Source organism: Sorex fumeus, unplaced genomic scaffold, assembly GCF_029834395.1.
Source record: "Sorex fumeus unplaced genomic scaffold, SorFum_2.1 ptg000008l, whole genome shotgun sequence".
Classification (NCBI taxonomy): Eukaryota; Metazoa; Chordata; class Mammalia; order Eulipotyphla; family Soricidae; genus Sorex; species Sorex fumeus.
This window is the reverse complement of record NW_026606065.1, coordinates 85,015,167-85,042,693: the sequence shown is the minus strand read 5'-3', so window position 1 is coordinate 85,042,693 and position 27,527 is coordinate 85,015,167. Positions and strand designations below refer to the sequence as shown.

The window sequence follows — 27,527 nt, the reverse complement described above, 5'->3', positions numbered from 1 at the left end:
TAAAAAGTACTCATAGTATTAAAAACTTTAAATTATTACCTAGTACCATCCTTAAATATTGAAATGACTTGTAAATAGTCATCAGCACTCTATATGCTAGTCATGTAACGCAAAATAAATCACCATAACTTACTTGGATATAGGTTTCACTTATTTAATTAATGTCGACTTTTATCTCCTGGCCACTTGGTTCTTTATTGTGGTTATTCTTTTATTGACCTAGATGTAAGTCTACTTTATATAATAAGAGGTAATATTCATTGAAAATACTGGTTAAAGTATTCCCTACTTTATTTGTGCATCATAATTTTGGATCCACACTCTATAGTGCTCTGGGAATATTCCAGCACAGTTCTTTGAACAATATTCCTGATGGCACGTTATCATTTTTTTATCAGCTAATTTTAAAAAATTAAGTAAACTAGAAAAACTGAAAAGCAACTATATACTTTTATGTAAACTTAAGTGATTGACATATTAATCTTTCCCTATATGGCTCTGATTTTGATGTCATGATTAGAAAGAACTTCCTCTGTTCTAAGATTAAATATCCTATATTTGCTTCCAATATTTTCATTTTATTTTTTACTTACCCACATAAATAATATTATAATTATAAGGTAACTTGTAAGCCACACCCAGCAATGCTCAGGTTTTACTCTTGACTGTGTGCCCAGGATCAGTCCTAACATGGCTCAATGGATTATATGCAATATTGGGATCAAACCATTGAGGCCAAGTGCGAAGCAAATACCTTACCTGCTGTACTATCTCTCCAGTCCTCTAAGTACTTAATATTCTCCCAATCCTACTTAAAAATATGCCTTACTGAGGATGTAGTTAGCTGAGTGGCAGAGGGCATGTTTTGCATGTATGAAGATCTGAGTTCTATCATCAGCATTATCCCCCCAAATCTGCCTTTTCCACAGTGAATGAGTATGTTATATAAGTAGAGACTGTCTGGTAAACTGATTAGCTGACTTGAATTTACTTTTGGCTCTTCTACTTCATTCCACTGAGATGACTAGCTCTATTTGAATAATTTCAAAATTTACAATACATTTTAAAAAAGAAAATCAAGTGCACTTCATTACTTTTCATTTTTAAATACTTCTGGGTCTTTTTGTGTGTGTGCATTTATTCTTAACACTGAATACTAAAATACTTTTTGTTGTGTCTTTCTGGCATTAGGATTGGCACTGTAATTAACACATAGTTTAGATCAGGAGGGAGGAATTTCAGAATATCTCAACATTATTGTGTCTCCCATCTAGGAACAAGATATTTATTTTCATGATTTTAATCTACTTTTCCACCACTCAGCAGCATATGGCAATTTCCTTTATAAAAGTCCTATGCATTATTTAGTTCGTTTGGTGTTTTTTATTTGATTTATTTTATTATTGTTCTATAATACACTTTTTTCCATCTTACATTTCCAGCAGTATCAGAAGAACACTATTATTTTCTTATCCTGTATTTTACAACTGGCTTCCTTACTAAATGGCACTTAATTTCATCAGCTTGATTTCCTATGAAGAATCTCTTTTCATCAAAATGATGATTCTGTCTCCTGCTTTACATTTACAGCATGCGCCTTTTCCCATGCAAAAGGGGATTTTGCCAGCATTTCTTTAAACAACAGAAATTTCCACTATCCTAGATGTAATTGGAATGACCTGACCATCTTCTGGCATCTGCTAATTGCATGTCTTCATGAATTTGTTTAATCTAAAAGAACCATAATTAGAGACATGTTTTTTGGATAAGATTGTATGCAGTCCCATCTGCTTAAAATCTAGACATTGCAGTGACAAGGCTGAGAGGACCTGGGCCATCAGGCACAGGTGTACAAAGTCAGTCACATGGGCAATTAGGAGTTCTGGAGGAAAGAGCAGGGAGTTAGAAATAAGATAATGTGTTGTTGGGTTTAAATTTTTTCTTTTTTGAGGGGGAGGGACGGTGGTTTCTGGACCACGCTTGGCTGTGATCAGGGCTTATACCTGGTGGTGCTCAAAGGACTATATGGGATGCAGGGGATCGAACGTGAATAGGGCTACTGCAAAGCAAGTGCCAATTTCTTCTTTTTTTTTCGTTTTGGGTCACACCTGGCGATGCATAGGGGTTACTCCTGGCTCTGCATTCTGGAATTACTCCTGGTGGTGCTCAGGGGACCATCTGGGATGCTGGGAATCAAACCTGGGTCGGCCGCGTGCAAGGCAAACACCCTACCCCCTGTGCTATCTCTCCAACCTCGCAAGTGCCAATTTCTACATAGGAAAATTTTAGTTTACAAAACTCGACAAAGTTTAAAAATTATTTAATATCAAAATATAACATAAAATAATGTATGAAGACTTTTTGTCAAACAATGTTCTACTCCAAATTTACAACTTTAGATAGCTGGTTGCTTTCCAGCACATCCTTTGCCACTTATTGACTTATTGCTCTTCTTTAATGAATACATACAAGGTTTACCACTGAAAAATGATATAGAATTCACATTACATTTCCACTATTTTGATTTCTAAACATTAGTTTTGAACAATTTTTTCCTCAGACTTTCCTGAGATGTGTTCATGTACTTAGACGTAGGATTTTGTCCTCCGAGCTTTACTACCAAAAGAGCCTTGATTTCTTAAATGGGAAATTCAACATGTGTCTTAAATATACACCTCTTAATTATTAATTTTATTGGCAATACTATATATAAATAGCATAACTGTATGCCCTCAAATGGTGATAAGGAAAAAATGTTCTGAATAAAAATGTAGGCAAACAGACTGACAGTACTGTGGATAGGGTACTTGCCTTGCACAATCAACTAGGATTAGATTCCTGGTACTCCATATTATTCCCTGAGCCCTGGGGGAGGGGAGGGGAGGGAAAGGGAAGGGAGTGAGGGAAGAGAGAGAGAGAGGGGAGGAGGGAGGCAGGGAGAGAGGGAGGGAAGGAAGGAAGGAAGGAAGGAAGGAAGGAAGGAAGGAAGGAAGGAAGGAAGGAAGGAGAAAATATATAAGCAAAGATCAGACTTCAGTGGAACCTGAAACCCCTAAAAACCATATACGCTGGGGCCTTAGGAGAAAAAACCATGGATCCACTTAGAACATTTCAGAAACCATGGTCTCAACTCTCACTTTACTGGGGTGACTGGGGAGACTACAGATGCCCACAGAGTTTCAGTGATTTGTCAAATATGATAGACCAAATCAATAACCATATCTTTGTCTTACTAAATTGTCATTCCACCTGACTATCAATTTCCATGCCAGAAAGAGAGCAGACACCTTTAGTCTTCCCAGTCCTGGGGAGTGAATGCCTCATGGGGACCGTGGTCCATATCTGTGCCCCCGGGCTCCTGTGAGTGTCAGGCAGCAGAACACAGCAGGTGGTAGAGACTCAAGAAATTGAATGCCAAAGGAAATGGAGCAGGATGTCCCTGCCCATTTACCAGGCAGACCTATCATGGTGGAAGATTCAAGTAGCCCTGGAACAAGCTTTCTTTTCTCAATAACCAGCAGAGGGAAGTGTAACGCTTCTCACCTTGCCGAGCATAACAGGATAATGACATACAGTGCATGTTTCCACCCCAATCCCTCACTTACTCACCCTGGGAGGGTGAGCCAAGTCCTGTCACCTCTCCTGACACCCCTCCACTCCCCTGCATAATGACTGTGCTCTCCTGGGTTATGGTTAAGGTGCTGATATGAACACACTAGCTCCTCTGAGGGTAAACAAGGGCTCCTGAAGAAAACAGATAGCAAAGAACACATGAAGAAAGTGAAAGATAAACAGAAGGGACCTGAGGGATGGAAGGGAACATCTAATGGAAGCCTGCTGACCAAAGGCCAGTCTCCAGCCAGTTACCACAGCTCTTCTTGGACTGTAGGCAAAGTCAGAAACCAAGGGCCTGTTAGTCATGTATGCTCAGAGACCCCCATTGGACATAAACTAATAGGACTGACTTGAAACAACACCTACTCTTTCACCTCTGGCTTAATTAGCCTATTTATTCAGTGACCCATTTGACAAGGTCCATGCTGGCTCATTTGCCTTCATTAAGAAGCTGACTGGTGGCAAAAGAAACCTCTAAGTCTGCGCCCAACTTTAAGGCACATCTCGAGGGTAACAGTACCCAAGAAGAGTCGGCATTTTTCATTTTCCAATCAAAGGGGTCAGAGTAAATGGGTGTTGGCAGTTGACAGCTGAGGATGTCTGCTGTGTCAACTTCCTGCCATGCACATTTTCTAATAAAGAGTGCTAGGAAAAAAGATCTGAGTCTCAGCTCTCTGGCCTCATGGCGACAGTGGAAGGTCCTGGGGAGGCAGTGGCTTTCCTGTCATAGCTATGGCAACAGGAATAGGAGGGGGATGGAGAGCAATCAATGCGGTTTTGGGCAAACTTGTACAAAGGATGATTTCATACACACAAACACAGGGAATTGAGTAATAAGTATTCTCAGCATTTTTCCCTTTATGAATTAAACAATAATTTTCTCCCTCTGCCCATCATCATCACCCCACCCCCAAACTTGGGCACTGTCTACCTCCTTGGTTAGTGTCTTTTGTTGCTGCTATTAGAAACACAGACATATTTACAACAGCATCAATATTGTTCTTTCATCTTTGTGGTGCTGGCTACACCATACCCATACCAAAATGCCTGACTCCACCTTCATCCCAAGGTCCTCCTTCCCCTTCACCCCCACCACTCCCAGATCACAGTTCTAGAGACTATCTCAGGGTTGATTCCTTTTGAGGTTGTCAAGTTCCTTGCTTTCCATTGTTTTCTTTTTAAAAATTGAATTACTGTGAGATAGACCCTTACAAAGATGTTCATGATTAGGTTTCAGTGTTCCAACAGCCATCCCTTCACCAGTGTACATTTCGCTTTATCCCCAATTTCCCTCCCATCACCCTACCACACCCCAGCTTGCTTCCATGGCAGGCATTTCTCTCTCTCTCTCTCTCTCTCTCTCTCTCTCTCTCTCTCTCTCTCTCTCCCTCTCTCTCTCTATCTCTCTCTCTCTCTCTCCTTCTCCCTCTCCCTCTCTCTCTTTTTGGGCACTGTGGTTTGCAATATAGATACTGAAAGTTTGTCATATATATCCCTTTACCTCTGAGTGCCATTATCTGTATTCCTGAATTTTTAGCAGCCAATACCAAAACTAAGGAGCATGAATGGAGAATGCACACTAGCTTTACTATCTTTGGCTAATAGATAGGCTACCTAGCCTCCCTCAAGTCTCCTGAATATGCCACCAGGAAGTTGCAGACTGGAGGAGAGAGAGAAACCTCTACCCACAGTGCTTGCAGCTGTTCATAGCCCCCTACTGTCACACACTTGCATCTGTGTGGGCTAGGGAAGAGTCTATGCAGAAGGAAAAGACCCCTTAACAGGCTGCAGCAGGGAGACACTCAATGCTACAGCCACGGTATTGGTACCCACTTTTCTGACAAAAAAAAATCCTCCACCTTGACATCAGACACCTATCAACAAGTAGCTTGAGGGAAGGACTGTAAAATATCTCACTCTGCCCAGGGGAACTCCAGTAACAATAAAAGAGAACAAGATACTTAAATTAGCAAAAATGCTACAGTCTCCTGCCCCTGCGCCTGGCTGTCCTCACTGGGGCCCCTTGGGGGGAGCGGGTTGAGTTTCCCTCTCCGCCCCGAGCAGAGCCCCGGCAGCCAAAGACCTCCAGAAGCAGCCACAGTCATGCTGAGACCACTCTCCACATGTCTGGACAAGCCTCATGCATGAAGGAACCGGCAGAGGAACCCAGGCATGCAGGATCATCATTGAGACCTCCAAGCCTGCTCGGATTGGGACTGGGCCTTCTCCACGCAGATCCCCCATCTTCCAGTAGGTAGGCATCACACCCACCAGCTGCCGCCGGTGCCAGGTAGTCCCATCAACGGCCTAGACCCAGAGACTATAAAACCCAGCTCCCAGAAGCCGACATTTTATTATCTCGTTCTTACTTTGGAGAACCCAGCAGGCTACCGGAAGTATCCTGACTGCACAGCAGAGTCTGGCGAACTTCCCGCGCCGTACTCAATATGCCAAATACCAGTAACAATGATGGATCTCATTCTCCTAACCCTGAAAGAGCAATGAATGGCTCTTTTAAAATCTCAGGGCTAGGATGAAGGAGACGTTATTGGTGCCTGCTCGAGGCAATCGACGAACAATAGGATGGCTGTGATTGTGATTGTGTGCTACAGACACACTAAGGCAATGTCCTCACATGGAAAAAAAAAAGAAATGAGGGGTCGTTTCAGAACTTTTGGGAAAAAATAACCCTTCTCAGTATTGTTGTGGGAAAATACTTTGCTTCCAGAAAGTTTGAATTGGTATCAAAACAGTACCCAGGACTAAGGGTACCAATGCAAAAATAGCAAAATCACATCTTAACCACACAGAAAGGTAGTGGACAGTCTCTTAGAGGGGGAAAAAAAGCATTTATGTCAATGCATACCACATAAAACCTAAATGTATAGTAGATATTTGAGGTAAAAAGAATAATTTATTAAGTATTAAGTAACCCAACTTTGGGGTTAATTATTCTCACTGCATTTTTGCTATCCTTGAAAAGTTCCAAACCCCCGACATAGAGATACCTGAATTGAACCTCACAGCTGTAACAGAGCTAACAAGGCTGGGGGAACACCCAGACTGGAAGGAGACTCACAGAAGGCTGCCTTACTGGCTTATGTCCTAGTATGTTCCAAGTACACTATATGTAATATAAAATAGTACACTATATGGTAGATTAGAATAGCACCACAAAATAGTGAAGACTCAGTGACAATTATATAATGCCTGATTGATTCATCTGACATCCTTCTGCTAGGACTTCACAGTTATTATCTAGAATAAACACATTCTTTCATTCAATATGACATTATGAGAATTTTACAAAAAGTATCATTTGCATAGCATGGTGAATAGTGCTGAGACCAAGTGTCTTTGTCTGCTAAGGACTCTGAATCCCGCACAAGCAAAGCGGCTTGCATAAGCTCATACAGTTACGAAGAGAAAGAGCTGAGAATCAGGTGTAGTGTTCCTGGTTACCTGTCCAGTTCTTACATTTCATTAACTTAATAGCTTAAATATGGGGAAAATTATAAAGTTAACTTTCATAAGTATGAAAGACAAATTATCTTTAATCTGCACAATTTTTCTAATGTCAAAATCAATTTTCTTTCTTTTTTTTTTTTTGGTACAAGATCAAGTACATTTAAATGAAAACAACAAACACCTAACCTTCAGTGATTCTAGTTGTTATCCTGAAGCATGCAGCTGGTTGACACATAATCTTGTCAAATTCCAATTTACCCACAAGACAGGGCAGGAAGTTCTAGAAGCCAGTGGCTGGTTCACAGTGTCTATACTGCTCAGTGATACGCAAGCTCAGTTGGTGAGATTGTTTCATAAAAATCATCAAAGGAACCAAAAACCGTTCCACATACAAACTACACATTATCAACTGTTTAAGCAATAAAGAATGCAGCTAACTATCAAATGCTATTTCACTATTAAATAGAAATTCTGGCTCCTATTGGATGAATAGATTCATTTTAATAGCAGGTAAAACATTAACAAGATGTAGATATTTCTAATCATTGGGTATGTGAGACTTGATTCCAGTTAGTAGGAATTTGCTAGCAGATTAAAATCTACATTGCACCACTTCATTTACGGGGTACATTTCTCACATCTTTTCTTATTTTCAAACCAGGCTGCTCTTGTTCAAGAATGTACAATGCAAAGTATTTAAAGTGATTTAATAGTTCTCTTATCTTGATAGCAAATTCACAGTGTAGCATTTCTATTTCTCAGCAATGAAATTGTCTTTTTATCCATAAGTACCCATTTAAAATTTTTTTCTGACTGGCTGAACAGGTTTCATTGGTACTTTGGCATCTCTCTTACTTGAAAACACCAATTTCTACATTTCAAGATATGCCTGGAGCTGCACCTTGACCTGGAATTTTCACTTTGGTTCTCACTATGTCCGCATATTTTTTGTTTGTTTTTTGTTTTGGTCTTGATGCCACATCCAGCAGTGCTCAGGGCTTACTCCTGGCTCTGTGCTCAGACATCATTCTTGGCAGGGCTCAGGGGTAACGACATGGGGCGCAAGTATCCTACCCACTGTAGGGGTAGGGCCCTATGTTGCATATTTGGAAGTGGAGGGCAAGAGTATGTTTGAAGAGGAAAATTAGAAAGACATCAGTTGAGCATTGATGGTTCCTTAACTTCTTTATTTTCATGCACAGACACACTGTTGCTTACACCTCATCATTTCCTATTGGAAATAGGGACATTAAATGGAGAGGGCTGTAATCTGTCACATCACCAGGACAGCCCTAAAATCTCCCTTATCTAGCCCTCTCCATATTTTCTTTAACTTAAATTTACCCACCCACCTTCCAACGCATACATACACACACACACACACACACACACACACACACACACACACACTGTGGTTAGTACCCAAATCTAGATAGAATGAGATGAAGTTAATATGTTTATACTTCACAAAAGCAGTGAACAAATTATCAAACTCTATATCCTTTGCTGTTCTTAGATTTGAGAACTGGGACACTGATCTCCATTACCGTGAATGATTTATTCCATCTTCTTTCTCCTATAATCAATGATATGGATGTATGAAACAATCAGGGAAGAACAGAGGTGGAATATATTATTTTAGGAGTCTCCCCAGTAATTATCCACTTATAACACTTTAAAATTACCAAATAGGAGATCTTCATTAGTTCTAAGTCATCAAGCCAGAAGATTAAATCTCTAGCCTTCAGGGTTCATGTGTGATGCCTCCACACAGAAGGAAAAATAACCACCATTATTAGTCTTATAAAAGCTATGACCTGACTTTTTTTTTATATTTTAGAAATTCAAACTGATAATAGTCTAAAATTGTGGTTTTTCAAATAGGATAGCCACTTAACCCATGAAGTTATATTAGATTTTAAAATCATTAAAATTGGATGAAATTTAAAGCTAGTATCTCAGTTATTCTAGTCAGCCTCCAATGGTTCAATAATTACACATGATGAGCTGCTTCTGTACCAAGACCCAGATCTGAAGCACTGCATCACTATAAGAGCAATGATACTTCAAGGACACAGTAGGACCCTGCTGCAAACCAGTAAGTATAAGGAAAATAAATAAATTCCTTTTGTGACACGGGTAACTAAAGATTTTTATTTTAGAGCAAAATTGTAGTACTTTGATTTATGAAATTAATTCTGTCTTCAGTCCATGAGCCAACTAGACACACTTTCCATAAAACCAATGATTTACAATTGTGTTGCAAAGAATCCCTCAGGGATTGATACAGTAAGATGACACCAGAACAGCAGAGAGGATAGGGTTCCCTACATCAGCCAGAATCTCTGCTTCAAAGAGTAGCAGTTAACTCAGAAATTCCAACAACAATAAGTGAGAAAATGCCATTGCCAATGAACAACCGCTGTGAAAAGCCTCATCTCCAACTTCTAGCTTCTGCCTACCCAATCTTTGTGAGCAGAGCCCCACTAGAGAAGCTCATTTCTCCCCTGTTCCAGGGAAGTGGTGAAGGTTTTGCTTGAGACCATATTTCTTAATTGTTATTTACTGTTTCTGAATAAATCGTTTTTCTGGTTAAATTTATATAAATAAAAGCGGCCAACTCAAAATCTCTGATAAACTCTATAGAAACCTTACATATTCACTCTGGAATCAGGATTGCCCTACTTTCCAGCACAAAGGGACAAACAAAGGAGAAAAACAGTATCCACTGAATCAGAACAGTCCTATAATCTGGTTTGTGTGATACTCCTTCCTCTTGCTGACCAGGCCTTCTCTGCTGCCACTCTCTTCTTCCTTGAGAGCCATGTCCTGCACATACACCACCCTTATTCTCATCTAACTTATTACCTCCCACTCCAGAAGTATCAACCATAGCTCCAAATAACATGTATTTACTACAACTGCTCTCTCTAATCTCAGTGTCTCTATGCTCTACTTCATATAAATCATCTTCTAGGACATCAACATGACCAGAAGCCCTCAAACTCATCCTCCTCCTGAACACTGTGGTCTGTGTGTAGCAGCATATTCATCCTCCCAGGCCAGCCCTCCTTAACACTAGTTCTAGATGCTCTTGTCCTATTGGGTCTCACCCATTCACTTATGGCCCTTTCTATCCACGGCTGACCCCACGGCTGACTCCTATTGCAAGACTCCCATCTCTTTTCCAATAGCTGCCAGTAATGGGAATCAAAGGACTCATTGACATCTTGAACTCTCTTTATTTCTCATGAAAAAAAAGGAAATATTAACCTGTGACCCCTGCCCACTGTCTTAGGGAATCCTTATGAACCTTCTAGAACATACCCCCGTGTGTATGATGCAACATGAAAAGAAAGTGGGTGCCACAGCTAAGGTTTCTGCCAAAAGTCAGTATGAGTCTAGACATTTGCTTGCTTTTTAATATTCCTTCTCTGCTATTGTCTCAAGTAAAGCTAGAAATGTGAAAAAAATGTTACCTCTTACTATCATATCTGCCAATAAAAAAGCAATGAAAGGTATGAAAACATGCCTCTCTCCTCCTTCCCCTCTTTGAACCTTTCTGTATCTGCTCTGGTTCTGGACCAATAACAAAACATGACCAGAATTTGACAGAGAGCATGGGCAAGAAGGTGACTTTAAATGATCTCTCAGCCTACATTTATAGATAAAAGAACAGGATAGGGTCTGAGGTATAATGCAGTGGTTAGGGCATTTACCTTGTACATGTCCAACCCAGGTTCTATCTCCAGCATCCTATATAGTCTCCTGAGTCCTCCAGGAGTGACCCCTAAACATAGAGCCAGGAGTAAACCCCGAACACTGTTAAGTGTGGCCCCAAAAGAAAACAAAACAAACAAACAAAAAAGGACAAGGCAGTCACAACTTTGAACATACTGTGAGTATACTAAATCCTCCATATTATGGCCAGGGAAAACAGAATAAAAAGATCTAATCGAAGAAGCAAAAAACTAATTTTAGCAGAATTAAGATTCCCACCCACATTCTCCTCCAGATTTCTTTACTCACTACTGTCACATTAATTTTACTCAAATGCTTTTCTTGATTATTCACTATGTAAGAGCCACAAATTGCTTCATTTTAGAAATAAAGTCACAGACTCTAGCTTGAGTCCCAAGCAGTCTATTCTTTCAACTACATCCATCTCAACTTTATATAATAGAAATCTGAGTCAGTGAGATTAATCACTTTCCCAATGATTACTGTGGTACCACAAATAGTGATTTTGAAGCATGCTATCCATGCAAGTGCATTTGTATTTCTTAACTACCTTTTTTTTTGCAATTTAAAGTATCTTTTCTTTGACCCGAATGAGATAAAAACATGCTAGAATAAGGAAATTAAAAATCTTTTGAGAAATAGTGTACTCTCTAGCTATCTTCCTTACATATCAAGTGAAGATAGATAAATTAGATTTTACCTAAACAATAAAGAAAATCTCATTTGTGAGTAATGCTGAGTAACACTGGGAAAATCCTAGTTGTTTTTGTAACCCTGGTCGCCCATACAAGTGTATGTGACAAAAGCAGAGAAATCAGAAAGAGTATGTTTAAGTATGTATGACAAAAGAAGAGAGATAAGGAAAAGAAAATGGAATGTGTAGGGAAAGTTGGGAAAATTAACAAGATTTGGCAAAAATAATTCTATTTTCTTATAAAGAATACTTTCAATTATATAATTACAGATTCCAGGGACAGATATTTAAATCCACCAGTGACATTTGCTTGACTTTCTCATTTCCAGAGAAAATCAAAACTTCCAACTTGGGAATAATATCTTATTTCTGTTTCTCTTCTCATCTCACTCTTCTCTTTTTCCCATCCATCCTAATGGGTTGAGACTTCTGAAAGAAAAACTGTAGTACAATGAAATCAGATCTCAACAAAATGAGAAACCATGGGAAGCTCTTCTGCATGCAGTAAAAGCAAATGTTCCCATTTTTTCCCCCAGCAGACATTAGAAAGTCAAAAAAAATCAGATCCAACTATCAATTTCTATTTTTAGTAGAGGTTTTAAATGCCATTGTGTTTTAATAATGTGCTGTGTATTAGTCACTTGCATAAATGTTTCATTAAAAGGAAGCCCAACAGAATGTTTTTTTCTTCAATTATAACACAGTAAGGATAAGGCAGAATCATAAATGAAAACACGACTTTCCCTGGCTCTATCTTATAAATATCCTCAACTAAAGCTTAAAAATAAAGGTTATCACTCAAAAAATAAAGCTTATCACTCAAAAAAGTGATTTCCACTCCCATTGAAATCAACTGATCTGTTTCTAGAATTGCCATCTTACCATTTAACATTTCATAAATAATATGTCATAGCTTAATGTTTTAAAGTATTCACCATACATGAGAAAAGAAATTATGAAAATTCAGAAATAAAAGAGATATTATCCCCAAGTTGAGTCGTCAGTACCACTTTGATTACAATGTACCAGACCTCTTATCCAAATGAGGTTCTAACTCTTTCTTATATAGAATTTAATGTTCATTGCTAATGATGAAAATGACTACAGAAATAACAACATCCTCCTCCTCGTCGTCTTCATCACCTCAATCTCGTGATATAAGATTCTATTATAAACACTCTGCATATATCAAAATTTTTTTGCTTTTTTTTCGGTCACACCCAGAGGTTACTCCTGGCTCTGCACTCAGAAATTACTCCTGGTGGTGCTTGGGGGACCATATGGGATGCTGGGGATCGAACCTAGGTCGGTCACGTGCCAGGCAAGCGCCCTACCCACTGTGCTATAGCATATATCAATTTTAATCATAATTACTGTCTTAAACATTTAAGACTTATCTATATTAGTATTGCTTTACAATTAAGAATCAGAGTCTGAGAGATATTAACTTGCCCTAAGTCACAGAGCTAGCAATGGCAAAGGAGGGATGCGGATCTATGCAGTCTACTTCTAAATATGCCAGTCATTATCATCACATACCATCACATACTGCTCTCAACGAATAAAAGTCAAGACAGAGAAGATGGAGCAATAGCACAGCAGGTAGGGCGTTCACCTTACAAGCGGCCAACATGGCCGACCCGAGTTCGATTCCTCCGCCCATCTCGGAGAGCCCGGCAAGCTACCCAGAGTATTCGATATGCCAGACACAGTAACAACAAAGTCTCCAATGGAGACGTTACTGGGCCCGCTCGAGCAAATCGACGATCAACGGGAGGGCCTTTACCTTTACCTTTACCTTTTCTTAAAATTGGAAATTTCCAAACATACCCCCCCAAATGATGTAAATAGTATAATAAATCCTTAGTAGTTTCATCAAGTTTAAAGGGTCACTTTTAAAATTGCCTCTTTTTCATCTATATCCCCCTCTATTTTTTCTTGTTACTTATTTTACTGGATCAATTTACCAAAAATTCAACTATTGCAATTAACTAAGGTCAGTATGAAATAAATTAAATCTGAGCACAAAATGCAGTAGCACTGAACAGGACGAGAGAGGTATGAGGTCTTTCCTTGTTCCCTGCGCCAAGTTATGATGCGTAAAGTCTCCTCTCCTTCCTGTCCTTGTTTACCCATTCACCCACCAAACATTGGCTGCCCTGAGTCCAACCAGCTACACTAAGTGTTTTCTGCATGCACATATTTGCACACTCCTATCGCCACATTGGATTCCAACTTCTCAGGGGTGAGGATCCTGGTGTCCTCCTGTAACAGAAACCCCAGCACTAAGTTCCCTGTTTGCTCCAAAACAGACGCCAAGGGTGCAGTAAGGGAAGGGAAAACAAAGTGATGCACATAAGCCCAGACAGACAAAAATTATGAGATGGTTCAACTAGACATTGTTCTATAACACAAATGAAAAACTATAAACAGTCAAATTTCTAAAAAAAAGTACCAAACACATTTACACTCTAATCCAATCTCTGGGTGGACCAGATCATTTGTCTATCTTGAAATGATATCATTAATGCTTAATCTCAAGTAAACAATAGCTTCTCTGAATTCTGACCTCATGGGTCCTTTCCAGCTCCTTTTTTTCATAAATAAAAAATGACTCCCTCTTTGCCAGTAGAACACAAGGTTAATGGATGTTCAGTAGGAGATATTAATAATATTTCTTGTCAACTCTAATCTTATTTAAAATGCATGTCAGACATAGAAAATCAAGTGTACTGTGTATGCAAATGATTTGATACTATTCATGATTGCAAACACTGACGTTACATTGCAAAAAGCTACCAAATTCATTTATTTATTAACCTCATTTTCATTTATTAACCTTGAAAAAATATGGTAATTTTATACTTCATATTTTAATTCTCAGAATAAATCTACCTATTTATTTACTATAATTATATATCTACCTGTTTATTTACTATATTAAAATAAGAAACAACGGTTCCATACAAATTTAAGCATGACACAGTATAGATTGTCAGGCAAACACCATACAACTGAAAGTCCAGAAATAAACCCTCATATTTATGGACAGTTAACACTGTAGCACGGTAGCACTGTCCTCCCGTTGTTCATTGATTTGCTCGAGTGGGCCCAGTAACATCTCCATTGTGAGACTTATTACTGTTTTTGGCATATCCAATACGTCACGGGTAGCTTGTCAGGCTTTGCTATGTGGGCGAGATACTCTTAGTAATTTGCCAGGCTCTCTGAGAGGGGCAGAGAAATCGAACCTGGCTCGATGGGGCCAGCCGCGCACAAGGCAAACACCCTACCATCACTCCAGCCTGTGGACAGTTAATGTAGGAAAAAGGATTTTGGTACATGAAGTAGGAAAAAGAAATTCTCTTCAATAAATGGTATTGGAAAAACTGGATAATCATAGGTAAAAAAGTGAAAGTGAAAGTAGAGCAGTGTCTTACACCATTTATAAAAATTGACTCAATCTGGATTAAAGACCTCAAGATTAGGCCAGAATTCAAAAAAAACCCCATATATATTTTTTGTTTGTTTGTTTTCTTCTCTGACACAGGACAACTTTAATCTCTCTATATAATCAGAGGTTCCCTATCTTATATCCTTTGAAGTAAAGCTGAGAAAAAATGCACTGGCATGCTTGGAATTATTCTATCCATGCCTGTCAACTCTTTTCTAGCAAAATCTCTGGCAATGGAGACAAGGTGCAACTCATTTTGGAGTTGATTTAAAAAAAAAATTAAAACTGAAGGAAGGAAGGAAGGAAGGAAGGAAGGAAGGAAGGAAGGAAGGGAGGGAGGGAGGGAGGGAGGGAGGGAGAGAAAGAAAAAAGGAAGGGAGGGAGGGAGGGAGGGAGGGAGGGAGGAGAGAGGGAGGGAAGGAGAGAATCAAAAACTATAAAAACATACCGATGGGAATTTTACTACTAAATCTGAAGACAAACAGTTGCTCTAGTCTTTAAAAATCCTTAGGCTATTAATATGAACATGCATATCTTCAAAATTTTGAAAATAGTTCTTTATTTCTATTTCCAAGTTGTAGCTATCTGCTGTGCCATGCTGAATCCCTAACAGCAGTGATATTCCTAAAATGAGTAGGCGAGAATGGGTCTGAGTCACAGTATTTTGAAGAAAAGGAAACAGGAAGCAAACCGCCTCTGAGGAATGGCATACAAGTACACATCAACGCAATATATAGCTTTAAGGAATAATTAGCTAGTTCAATGTTTAGAACTGTGAAAGTATAAATGTTCTGTACGTTATCTCTGTAAACCCAAGAAACTATAGATAAAGAACAGGCCTGGAGAAAGAAAATGTTTTCAATCTCATCCTCAAATCCTCAATCTCCTTTCTCTTATGTGCCCTGAAAGCCCCCCACCCCACCCCACCTCCACCAAGCCTATTGCTACTCCAGTGTCATTGTGCTATTATAACTGATCCAAAATGTTTCCCCACATGAGAACCTTTAACACTTTCCTGGTCTCTGGCAAGTTATTGATTAACAGACATCTGAAGTGTCTTAAGTCCAAGAACAATGATTCTGAAGCAGTGAAGCTGCAATGAGGTTTGCTCATCAAAGCTCACAAGATATCCTTCAGGGGCAGAGGGAAAATGTTGTGCTTTACTCTAAAACTATGAACTCATACTTTAAAATAAAATTCAGTCTCCACCCTTTCTCTGGAGTGGAATCGCCTCTTCTTGGAAGATGTTGCTGGACACAGACTTGAAGATCAGCTGTGCTTTGCTATTGTTTTTAAAAAATGAGAAACTTTCAAGTAACTTTTACCTAGCCAGTCAAGGACTGGCTGCACCAAGATGAAAGCAAATACAGCAATCAGAGATGACTGGAATAGTTCTTTCCACTAGTACTTAATAGCTAGTATATTTTGTGATAGCACTGTGTGCTAACACCGTTTTAGGATCTTTGATGTCACCTTGAATTCATGCAGCAAAGAATTTCAGGAATCAATCCCTAAAAATAAGTTGCCATCTACATTTAAGGGTATTTTCAAAGTGTTCTTGTGGCATGTGAACTCCTTACAACTGAAAAAACGGTGGTGCCAAATACTCTTCTTTCCCCACTGTTTGCTGAATTCCAATCATAGTAAAGACCCAAATTCCTAGTTTGTCACACAAAGAAAATATGATACTGTGATTTCAATGAGCTGATTCCCTTTCTGTGGCTCTCAGGTCGCAGGAATAGTGTCTCCACGGAGGAAGGTCGCACCTGTCCACCCACCCAGCAGCCTGACTTACGGTTCATCCTGCTCTGCTCAGGCTGCAGGCTATCTGAAGACTGAGTGCTGGACACAGAGGACACGCTGGAGCTCCGGACGAACCCAAATGCCGCCAGCTTGGTTGCTGGGAGCCTCGAGTATCCAGGAGGACGAAGTCCTGATTTTGGTAGGTTGGCTTTTGCAGCATTTGAACAGGAAGCCTTCTTTAAGTCTGCTAACATGAACGCAAAACAAAACAAAACAAAGTCTTAGCAGAAGGACAGAGAGTGCCATGAGTGTTGAACAGCTCTGTCACAAATTGAGCCAAATTAATTATTCAGGTTTCAATTCACGAACAAAACTTTATAAGAAAGGGCTATTACTGCAGGCTAGGTCCTTCAGAGAACTAAAAGAGAAGGTCTGGCAGCAGGCAGAGGAGCTGAGAACATTTAATCCTATTTGTTAAAAGAATATCAAGAAAGGTATAAAGTGCTTATGGAGCAGAACAGAACACGAACACCTGCGGTTGCAAGTTGCCCTAGAATTGTAAAATTAAGGTACACATTAAAAGCTGTCACATAATGGGCAAAGGTCAATTGTGGAAATAGTTGGTAGTAATGAATTCAGTATGTATGGAAAGGGAATAGAAAATGTCTGATGAAAACAAACCTTTTGACTTTGATGACAAACCAAGGTTATGAGAGTGCGGCATATGGAAGGGGAGATAAATAGAGATAGTAGTGGAGGGATAGTGGCATTTTAGTAAGTGTGATATAATAAAACTGTACACCCAAAACACAAACTTTTTGTCATGTTATAATCTTTTAAAATTTTTTTATTAAAGCCCCATGATTTACAAAATCATTCATTGTTAGGTTTTAAACCTACTATGTTTCAGCACCCAGATAACATTATTATCTTCTTCCCTTCACCAAGGTTCCAAGGATCCTTCCCAACCATCCCACATCCCAAGCCTGCCACTTTGACATACCTAATGTTGCTTGGGGCCACACCCAACAATGCTCAGGGGGTACTTCTGGTTCCACACTCAGGAGTTACTCCTGGCAATGCTCAGTATACCACAAGAGATGTGAGGGAACAAACCCAGGTCAGCCGCATTCAAGGCAAGTGCCCTGCGCACTATATTATTGTTCTGGCCTACATTTTTAAGTTTAGTTATTGAGGTTTAGCTATCTTGTTCTCAGTATTGTTGACTGTGCTGTTTGCATATTTTGCTCTATTGTTCCTTTATACCACCGATGAACTCTGATCCCCTTGACCCCTGTTCCCTGTTGCTTCTCATTTGTTTTTTCTTGCTCTCTCAATTTCTTTCTTTCTCCTCCCTATACTCTGTGACCATGGGCTCCATCCATCTTGCAGTGAATTGCACTATTTTATCATTTCTTACAACTGCATAATATTCCATTTTTCATAAATACACTTCATGTTCCACTTACCTATCATTGGGCACCTAAGTTGATTGCATATCTTAGCTAATGTACTAAGTGCTGTAATGGATCATGATGTGCATGTCTTTTTGTGAATGAATTCTTGTGTGTCCTGGTGGTAGATAACAAAATTGAAGTTGTTGAGTTGTTGAGTCACAGGACAGCTCAATTCTTGGTTTACTGAAATATCTCCATACAGTTTTCCACAAAAAAAAAAAAGATTTTCAACCTTTTTACTCCTGTCGAACAGCACCTGTCTTGCCTGCTGCTACAGGTACAACAGTCATAGCCAAGGTAAGAGGCCAGTACTCAAACTTTCTATACCCGCAGACTGGCATCAGTCTATGGTCTGGTGGTTGAATCTTGTAAATAAATCTCAAATGAGCAGAGGCAGTAAATAATAAAAATTAGAATAAAAATAAATGATAAGAAAATAATACAAAGGGTCAAAGAAACTAGGATCTGGTTATTTAAATATAATTTTAAAACTTTTATTTTATTATATATTTATTATTTTTATTTTTATAATATTTTATTTTTATTTTATTCACTGTATCACTGTCATCCCATTGTTCATCAATTTCCTCAAGCAGGCACCAGTAATGTCTCCATTCGTCCTAGCCCTGAGATTTTAGCAGGTGCCACATTGGAGGCTCTTTCAGGGTCAGGGGAATGAGACCCATCATTGCTACTGGGTTTTGGCATATCAGATATGCCACCGGGAGCTTGCCAGACTCTGTCATGCAGGAAGGATACACTCGGTAGCCTGCTGAGTCCTCCAAGAGTAAGAACTAGACAATAAGAGATATCAGAGAGCTTGGTTTTATAGTCTCTGGGTCTTGGCTGTTGATGGGATTATATGGCGCTGGGGGCAGTTGGTGGGTGTAATGCCTCGCTACTGGAAGATGGGAGATCTGGGTGGAGGAGGCCCAGTCCTGATCCAAGCATCCTAGGAGATCTTAGCCCTGGGTCCCGCACACCTGGGTTCCTCTGCTGGTTCCTTGATGCATAAGGCTTGTCTGAGCATGTGGAGAGTGGTCTTAAGCATGGCTGTGGCTGATTCTGGTGGTCTTCAGCTGCTGGGGCTCTGCTTGGGGTGGGGAGGGAAACTCAACCCGCCCGCCCCCAAGGGGCCCTGATGAGGATAGCCAGGCAGGAGACTCTGTTTTGTTCTCTTCCGGTAGCTTAGTTTTATAGTCTCTGGGTCTTGGCCGCTGATGGGATTACACGGCACTGGGGCAGTTGGTGGGTGTATTATTTTACTATATATTTAAGATATAATAAACATGATAACCTCTTAACTAGGCAACAAGGAAAAAGAAGAGAGAGTAAAAATAAATTGGACCAGAAATTAAAGTGAAAAAACTACAAGAAATCTTAGAAATATAAAAGATAATAAGTAATACTACAAACAACTATATCCCACTGTGCATACTACATACATACTATGTATGTACAGGAAGAATTAGGAATTCTCTATGCCACAATCTGGTGGACTTTGAAGAAATGCCTAAATTCTTAAAATCATCCAAATTCCCAAGATTGAATTAGGAGGAAGTAGAAGATTTGAACAGATCAATTATGAGCAAATTAAAACTAAAATTAAAAATCTTCCCAAGAACAAAAGCCCAGGTCCAGAGTAGTGAGTTCTATCAAATCTTCAAAGAAAACTTAATAGACATAGACTTTAAGCTATGCAAAAAAGAAACATAAATTCTTCCTAATAGCTTCTATGAAGGCAGCATTACAATAATAGCAGAAGTGGACAAAAATGTTACTGAAAAAGAAAATTACAGACCAATAACCCTGAACATCAATGAAAAATCCTTAAAAAAATGTTGATGACCTAAATCCATCAATATAGTAAAAGACTTACACACCATGATTAAGAGAGATTCATTTCAGGCATGCATGATGATTCAAGCTTAACAAATAAAAACTAATGAAATACATGGCATCAACATAAGGATAAATTAAAAACATATAATGATATCAATGGATTCCTCTGACTGCTAAATAAACCATTAAATAAATGCTGGTTCAAAGTCATTGTTTAAGATTTATTCATGATAAAAGCTGTAAACAAAACTGGGATAGAAGGAACATTCCTCTTTACGTTGATGCCCATTTACAACAAACCCACAGCCAAATCATTCATATTCAATAGCTAAAAATTAAAAATCTTCCTTAGGAGACCTGGCAAGGATGTATACTTTCTCTACTATTCCCCAGTGGTCTTGGAAATCCTCACCACAGCAATTGGAGAAAAAAGAAATCAAAGAGATCAAAATTATGAAAGAGAAAGTTAAATATCACTTTTTTTGGCATATGACATGATAATATAGGTAGAAGATCCTAAAAACTCCATAAATAAACTCTTAGAAGAAATAATCCAATGAAGCAAAAGTAGCAGGCTAAAAACTGAATATATAAAATTGGTTGTAGGCTAAAGAATGAATACACAAAACTTATGAACACATAAATATACTCTAAATATACAGATTCAAAACAAGTGCTATACTAGAATCAAGATTGATTCTCAGACCTATGTAATATTGAAATGAAAGCCAATGAAAGCCCTCAGATATATGGACAGTCAGTTTATGACAAAGAAACATGAAGAAGAAAAATCTTTTTAAGAAATGGTGTTGAAAACATGAAAACTACATGAAAATAATTGAAACTGGGACTGTACCTCACAACATACGCAAAAGTCAATTTAAAGAAACTGAAGACACTGAGACCAGAATCAATAAAATATTTTGAGAAAAATATAGGGAGAACTCCCAAGGATATGGGCCTCACTTGGAGGGACTTTCAATGATATGATTTCATTGGCAGAGATCTCTTTCACTGTCACTGTCCTCCCATTGTTCATTGATTTGCTCGAGCAGGCCCAATAACATTGTGAGACTTTTTACTGTTTTGGGCATATCAAATACATCACGAGTACTTGCCTGGCTTTGCCGTGTGGGCGAGATACTCTCGGTAACTTGCCGGACTCTCCAAGAGGGGCGAAGGAATCAAACTCAGGTCGCCCCAGTTGGCTGTATGCAAGGCAAATGCCCTACCCGCTGTGTTATTGCTCCAGCTCCAGCTCATTGTCAGAGATAGCCAAAAAATTTAGAAAAATGGGACTATATCAAATTAGAAAGGTTTTACATGCAAAAGAAGCCCACCAAATTGAAAAACAGTCTGCATAATATTTTCGAAAAGTGGCTGGAGTGATAGCACAGTGGTAGGGCGTTTGCCTTGCCTGCAGCCAGCCCAGCCGAGCCAGGTTCGATTCCTCTGGCCCTCTCGCAGAGCCCAGCAAGCTACCGAGAGTATCTCGCCTGCACGGCAAAGCCTGGCAAGCTACCCGTGACGTATTCGATATGCCAAACACAGTAACAACAAGTCTCAAAATGGAGACGTTATTGGGTCCACTCGAGCAAATTGATGAACAATGGGAGGAGAGTATTATAAAAAATATATTTTATCAATATACAATTATATTGATAAAAGACTAGTATCAAAGATTCAGAAAATACTAACAAAGCCTAACAATGGAAAAACTAATAACTGCATCAAAAAATGGGAATAACTGCATCAAAAACTAATAACTGCATCAAAAAACCTAACAATGGAAAAACTAATAACTGCATCAAAAATGGGAAGGGAGATGTATAGTACGTTTTATGGAGATGATATATGGTCAAAAGGCAAATTAAAAAGTGTTCATCATCATGTGGCAGAGATTGGGGCTGAGCATCCTCCACCCAGATCCTCCATCTTCCAGTAGGCAGGGGTCACACCCACCAACCGGCCCCCTGGCACCGTGTAATCCCATCAACGGTCAAGACCCAGAGACTATAAAACCCAGCTCTCGGACATCTTATTATCTCATTCTTACTTTGGACAACCTGGCAGGCTACCGAATGTAACCTGCCCACATGGCGGAGTCTGGCAAACTCCCCGTGGCGTACCCAATATGCCAAATGCCAGTAACAATGATGGGTCTCATTCTCCTAACCCTGAAAGAGCCTTGAATATGGCACTTTTTAAAACTCAGGGCTAGGACGAAGAAGACGTTACTGGGGCCTGCTTGAGGCAATCGACAAACAACAGGATGATCGTGATCGTTATCGTGATTTTCATCATGTATTATCAGGGAAAGTCATTAAGATGGCAATAAGATACCATCTCATACCAGTGAGAATGGTGCATAATAAAAAAAAAACCTGAAATAACCAGAATTGTTAGGGATGTAGTAGTAATCCTCATTCACTGTTAGTGAGAATGTTATTTTGTTCAATCTCTATGGAAAAATGAATAGAAATTTCTTTAAAGGTAAGAATAAAGATTATACAGGCCTCAGTGATTCAACTTCTTTGCATCTAATGCAAAACATGAAACATTCATTCAAGAAATATATATGCACAATTATGTTAATTCAGCACTTAGCACAATAAAACAGCATACAGAAACAGCCAAAATGCCCAACAACAGATGACTGGATAAAGAAACTGTTATATATAGTGGAGTACTATGCAGCCACAGGAAATGATGAAATCATGTGCTGCAACTTGAATGGAACTGTAGAATATCACGTTAAGCAAAATGAACTAGAGAACAAAATATTGGATGTCCTCACTTATCTGCGGCATGTAAAAAACGAAACAATAAAATAGTAAGTGGAATTTTTCTCTTAAAAATGTGGGTCGGATAAATGATGAGGTGGACTGAAAATAGCAGAGGGGCTTGGAGAGTCTCGACACTTCGGTGGCAAGGTAAAGAAATAGTGCACATAAAAATCATAAACATTAACACTATTATAAAAACATAACCTAATATATATTTAAATAATACAAATAATAAACAGAGCTGGAGTGATAGTGCACCAGGTAGGTGATAATACTGGGTGACTTGTATGGAGCTGACCTGCGTTCAATCTTTAGATCCTCATATGGTCCCTGAGTCCTTCCAGGAGCAATCCCTGAGCACCAGGAGTAAGACCTGAGCACTGCTGGGTGGGCTCCACCCATTCCCCCCAAAAAATATAACAACTAGAAGAAACAGTATACTACACCATGTTAATGAAGAAAAACTACATGATTATTTCAATAGATGCAGAAAAGTCACTTGAAAATCTATAAAAGCACTTCATAGTGAAAAACACTTAACTATGAACAAAAGATATTCTCAATTTGCTAAGTAAAAAGCATAAACTATTCACTGAAAAAGGACTAAATGTTTCTCCCAAAGGAATGTAAGACAAAGGATGTCTGCTCCCGTCACTAAAATATTTTATAGACAGTTTGTGTCAATAAATTTAGGCAAGCATATAAAGATTTCTTTGATATAGAAAACCCTCTGAAATTCATTAAAAAGACAAGAACTAATAAATGAATTCAACAAGTTTATAGCATAAAACTGAACATAAAAAACATCACCTGCATTTTTATAGATTTCCAAGAATGTTTCAAGAAAGACTCTAGAAAACATTTTCATTAACAATAATATCAAGAATAATAAAATAGGAACTGTAGTTTTAAAAAGGGTAAAACTCTATTTTATGTTTTCTTTTGTTGTTTCCTATTAAATCTTAAACACAATGTTTTCCTTTTTACACACTTGCATCCTAATTTCTGCCCCACGTTTAGGAAAACTTGATAAGCATGCCCAGTGCTTCTTCCATTGGCACCAAAAGGCATTTCAAACTATACAAGCCTTTGATCACTTCATGGGAATCTTCACCTTTGCCAGAACTTTCTAACAATTTCAAAAACATTTCAGTGACCTTCCCTTGCTATCTCTAGCCATTTGAAACATTTAAAGGCCTTCTTTGCTTTCCCCAGAAACCTCAGATATATATATATATGTGTGTGTGTGTATGTGTGTGTATATATATATATATATATATAAGAATCCCCCATACCATTTAGCCTTGCGTATGGTATTAAAGTTGACATAAGTGGAACCAATTAAGAACAGAGCAGAAGCAGCCATTTTGGAGGAACTTGCTTACAAAAACTTGGCGAAATCTGAGCAATCTAAAAAGTGACCGATCATGGTTGCCACTCAATGTCTCTTTTGCAAACCACAGCACTCAAAAGGAGAAAGATAACAAAAGGGAATTCCCTGCCACAGAGGTAGGGTGGGATGGGAGGGATGGGGGATGGGAGGGATACTGGGATCAGTAGTGGTGGAGAATGGGCACTGGTGGAGGGATGGGTATTCAATCATTGTATAACTGAAACCCAAGCACAAAAATTTGTAAGTCTACAACTGTACCTCATGGTGTTTCACTAATAATTTTTTTTTAAGTGACCAAGGTAAAGGGATGGGTACTCAATCATTGTATAACTGAAACCCAATCACAAAAATTTGTAAGTCTACAATAGCACAGCGGGTAGGGCGTTCGCCTTACAAGTGGCCAACATGGCCGACCTGAGTTTGATTCCTCCGCCCCTCTCGGAGAGCCTGGCAAGCTACTGAGAGTATTCGATATGCCAAACACAGTAACAACAAAGTCTCCAATGGAGACGTTACTGGGCCCGCTCGAGCAAATCGACGATCAATGGGAGGGCCTTTACCTTTACATTTTTTTTTATTTATTTATTTTTTTTGGTTTATGCAACTTTATTGAAGAAAAATAAATTGATTACTAGCAGAGCTATTAGTTGATCACTCATCCATCGACAACTTGCATCATTTATTCAGTGCTATATTAAACAGTGTATTGGAAGATAGATTAACTAATAGCTCCAAGCCTCCTAACAATTTAAATGAAAATTACAAAATGTTTGAGACCCTATTTTGGAATACAAAGGGTGTTGACTTCCAATTTCCATTCTCTGTAGAACAAGAACAGGTCATTCCTTTATTGACATGCATAAAATACATCACATTTTCTGTTCTGCTGATGCTATAGGTTCAATACCAATTCTCCAGCCACATCAGTTATGAGCATAAAGTATATCATGTAACCTCGCATCTCTAACAGTGGAAGGCTTAGACAGGATGGGTGCTGCTAAAACAATGCTGCTTCGCGATGTGACCACCGAGCCCCCCGCCATCTCCCCTCAGATGGCTTCTTCAGCATGTTAGAGCAGGGAGGAATGGTTTAGTCTCATAACCAAGTTAGAGTGAAGACATTGGCCACATAATACACATGCTCCATTTTTTAAAAAAAAATTCTGAATCTTGGGCAACTGTTCTCTTGTAACTACTTTATAGTTTCTATAAGCAGTTATTGTCCAAAGCTGGAAGAACGTAAGTCTTCTCAGATGAGCATGTGAATGAATGGAGGGAGGTAAACAAAAAATAAAATTAAAAAAGATGAGGTCTGATAGGGGAGCAGCCGGATAAGAAAATCAAAAAAGGAACAGTAATTTAAAGTTTATTCCAGCTATAATGCAGGTTATTCTGACTTTAAGGTAGCATCACATGGCATACTTCTGAGTCCATTCCCGAGATATTCTGTTGTACTTATCTCTGTCTGTTTTATAGATCCGTGCAATCTCTGGCACTAGGGGGTCATCTGGGTTTGGATCACATAGCAGTGAACAAATGGATAAAAGAACTTTAGAAATAGTTAAAGCAGGAGACCACTGTGATCTTAGAATATCGAGACAAATGCTGCCATTACTGTTAATATTTGGATGATAAATTCTTGTTGTAAACGCAACCTTAGGTGGTTTGAAGGGGTAGTCTGTAGGAAAATGAATTGTCAAAAAGAATACACCGCCTTGATATGGGCTGTCATTAGGTCCCATAATGGTGGCTTGCCAATGGAACATATCATCCCCAACTGGACCTGCAGAACATTGTGCTGGAGGGTCACGGGCCAAATCACTAAGTTCCTTATTGATCCGCTTCAGCGCCATGGCGGCTGCGTGTCGGCTGTCGGCGCTCCGTGCGCGGCGGGCCCGACTCGGCTGCTCGGCGGGGACGCGGGAGGCTGCAGGCTCGGCTCCGCCGCACAAGGCGCCCTGCGCGAGACCCGCGTCAGCGCCGCCGCCCGGCCCGCCCGCCGCCCGCCCGCCCGGCCCGCGCCTGCCCCGCGCCTGCCCCGCCCCTTTACATTTTTACAGCTGTACCTCATGGTGTTTCACTAATAAAAATTTAAAAATAAATAAAAAGTGACCAAGGGGTTGGAGCAATAGCACTGCGAGTAGGGCATTTGCCTTGCACACGGCCGACCCAGGTTTGATTCCCAGCATTTCATATGGTCCCCTGAGCACTGCCAGGAGTAATTCCTGAGTGTAGAGCTAAGAGTAACCCCCGTGCATCACCGGGTGTGACCCAAAAAGCAAATAAAATAAAATGAAATAAAATAAAAAGCGACCAAGAATAAGAACATCACATTTTAAAAGGTAAAAGGTAAAGGTAAAGGCCCTCCCGTTGATCATCGATTTGCTCGAGCGGGCCCAGTAACATCTCCATTGGAGACTTTGTTGTTACTGTGTCTGGCATATCGAATACATCACGGGTGGCTTGCCAGGCTCTGCCGTGCGGATGAGATACTCTCGGTAGCTTGCCGGGCTCTCCGAGAGGGGCGGAGGAATCGAACTCCGGTCGGCCATGTTGACTGCGTGCAAGGCAAACGCCCTACCACTGGACCAAGAAAGTCAACATTAAGCTACTTTTATGCTGGGAACTCTTCATCTGAACATTATTTCATTATTCACTTTCTCTACAAAAACTTCCCTGTCTTTTGAGCCCGGGGTAATGGTGCATACAAGAATACTGGTTATGATCCATGCAAGACTCGAGTTTGATTCTCCCATGATCACGTAAGTATCACTGGGCCTCTCTCTGAAGGTCCCAAAACATTGCCAGGGTGACCCTGGAGCTCCCGACCAACACAGTGCTGGCAGAGCATTCAGGCACCCTGAACTGCACCTTATTTGGCTACAATTTGAGTTGTGCTGCTCAGTACTGCATCACTGACAAGATTCTGACAAGATTCTCTGTTCAGGATTTAGCTGATGTAAGTAGGAAGCTTTAATAATCCATTCATTTTTTTTCAAAACAGTAATATGGGATTTATTGAAGTCCTTCTTCAAGTGACCTTGGGTCTTGTCTGTTTGTTTGGCTCTACCTGCTTGACTTAGAATTAGGTTGTGACTAATGCTAAACTCAGGAGAAAGCATGCTATGTGCAGACCCACTGCGTAGGCACTCATGAGAAAGTAGTCATTATGGAGAAAAATGCAAAGAGGGAAAAAGCCATTATGCAAAGCGCTGAGGTCTGCACTGTGCCCCGCAGATGGCTCAGCAGGAGCCTTCAAACCTCTATGCTGGGCTGCTTGTGCTTCTGCCACACCAAAAATCCTGTTCCCTACAGATAAAGAGAGCGGCACTTT

At 39.6% G+C, this 27,527-nt stretch overlaps 2 protein-coding genes across 3 annotated transcripts in view; both read right to left on the bottom strand.

The window, feature by feature from the left end:
* Positions 1-27,527, bottom strand: part of MTUS2 (microtubule associated scaffold protein 2) — a 402,576-nt gene that overhangs the window by 323,121 nt on the left and 51,928 nt on the right. Inside the window, exon 3 of one of the 2 annotated variants that reach the window (XM_056108589.1) lies at positions 16,768-16,962. In XM_056108589.1, the coding sequence (XP_055964564.1) occupies positions 16,768-16,962 (195 nt within the window). The remainder of the gene's footprint in view (positions 1-16,767; positions 16,963-27,527) is intronic. The other variant, XM_056108597.1, reaches the window with a different exon arrangement.
* LOC130017823 (ubiquitin-conjugating enzyme E2 D3) lies at positions 24,852-26,154 on the bottom strand. The gene has a single exon (XM_056108608.1). The coding sequence runs from the start codon at positions 26,044-26,046 to the stop codon at positions 25,603-25,605; it is 444 nt and encodes a 147-aa protein (XP_055964583.1). The 5' UTR covers positions 26,047-26,154; the 3' UTR covers positions 24,852-25,602.

Coding starts and splice junctions, on each gene's coding strand:
- LOC130017823 (XM_056108608.1), bottom strand. CDS start 26,046: ATGGCGCTGAAGCGGATCAATAAGGAACTTAGTGATTTGGCCCGTGAC.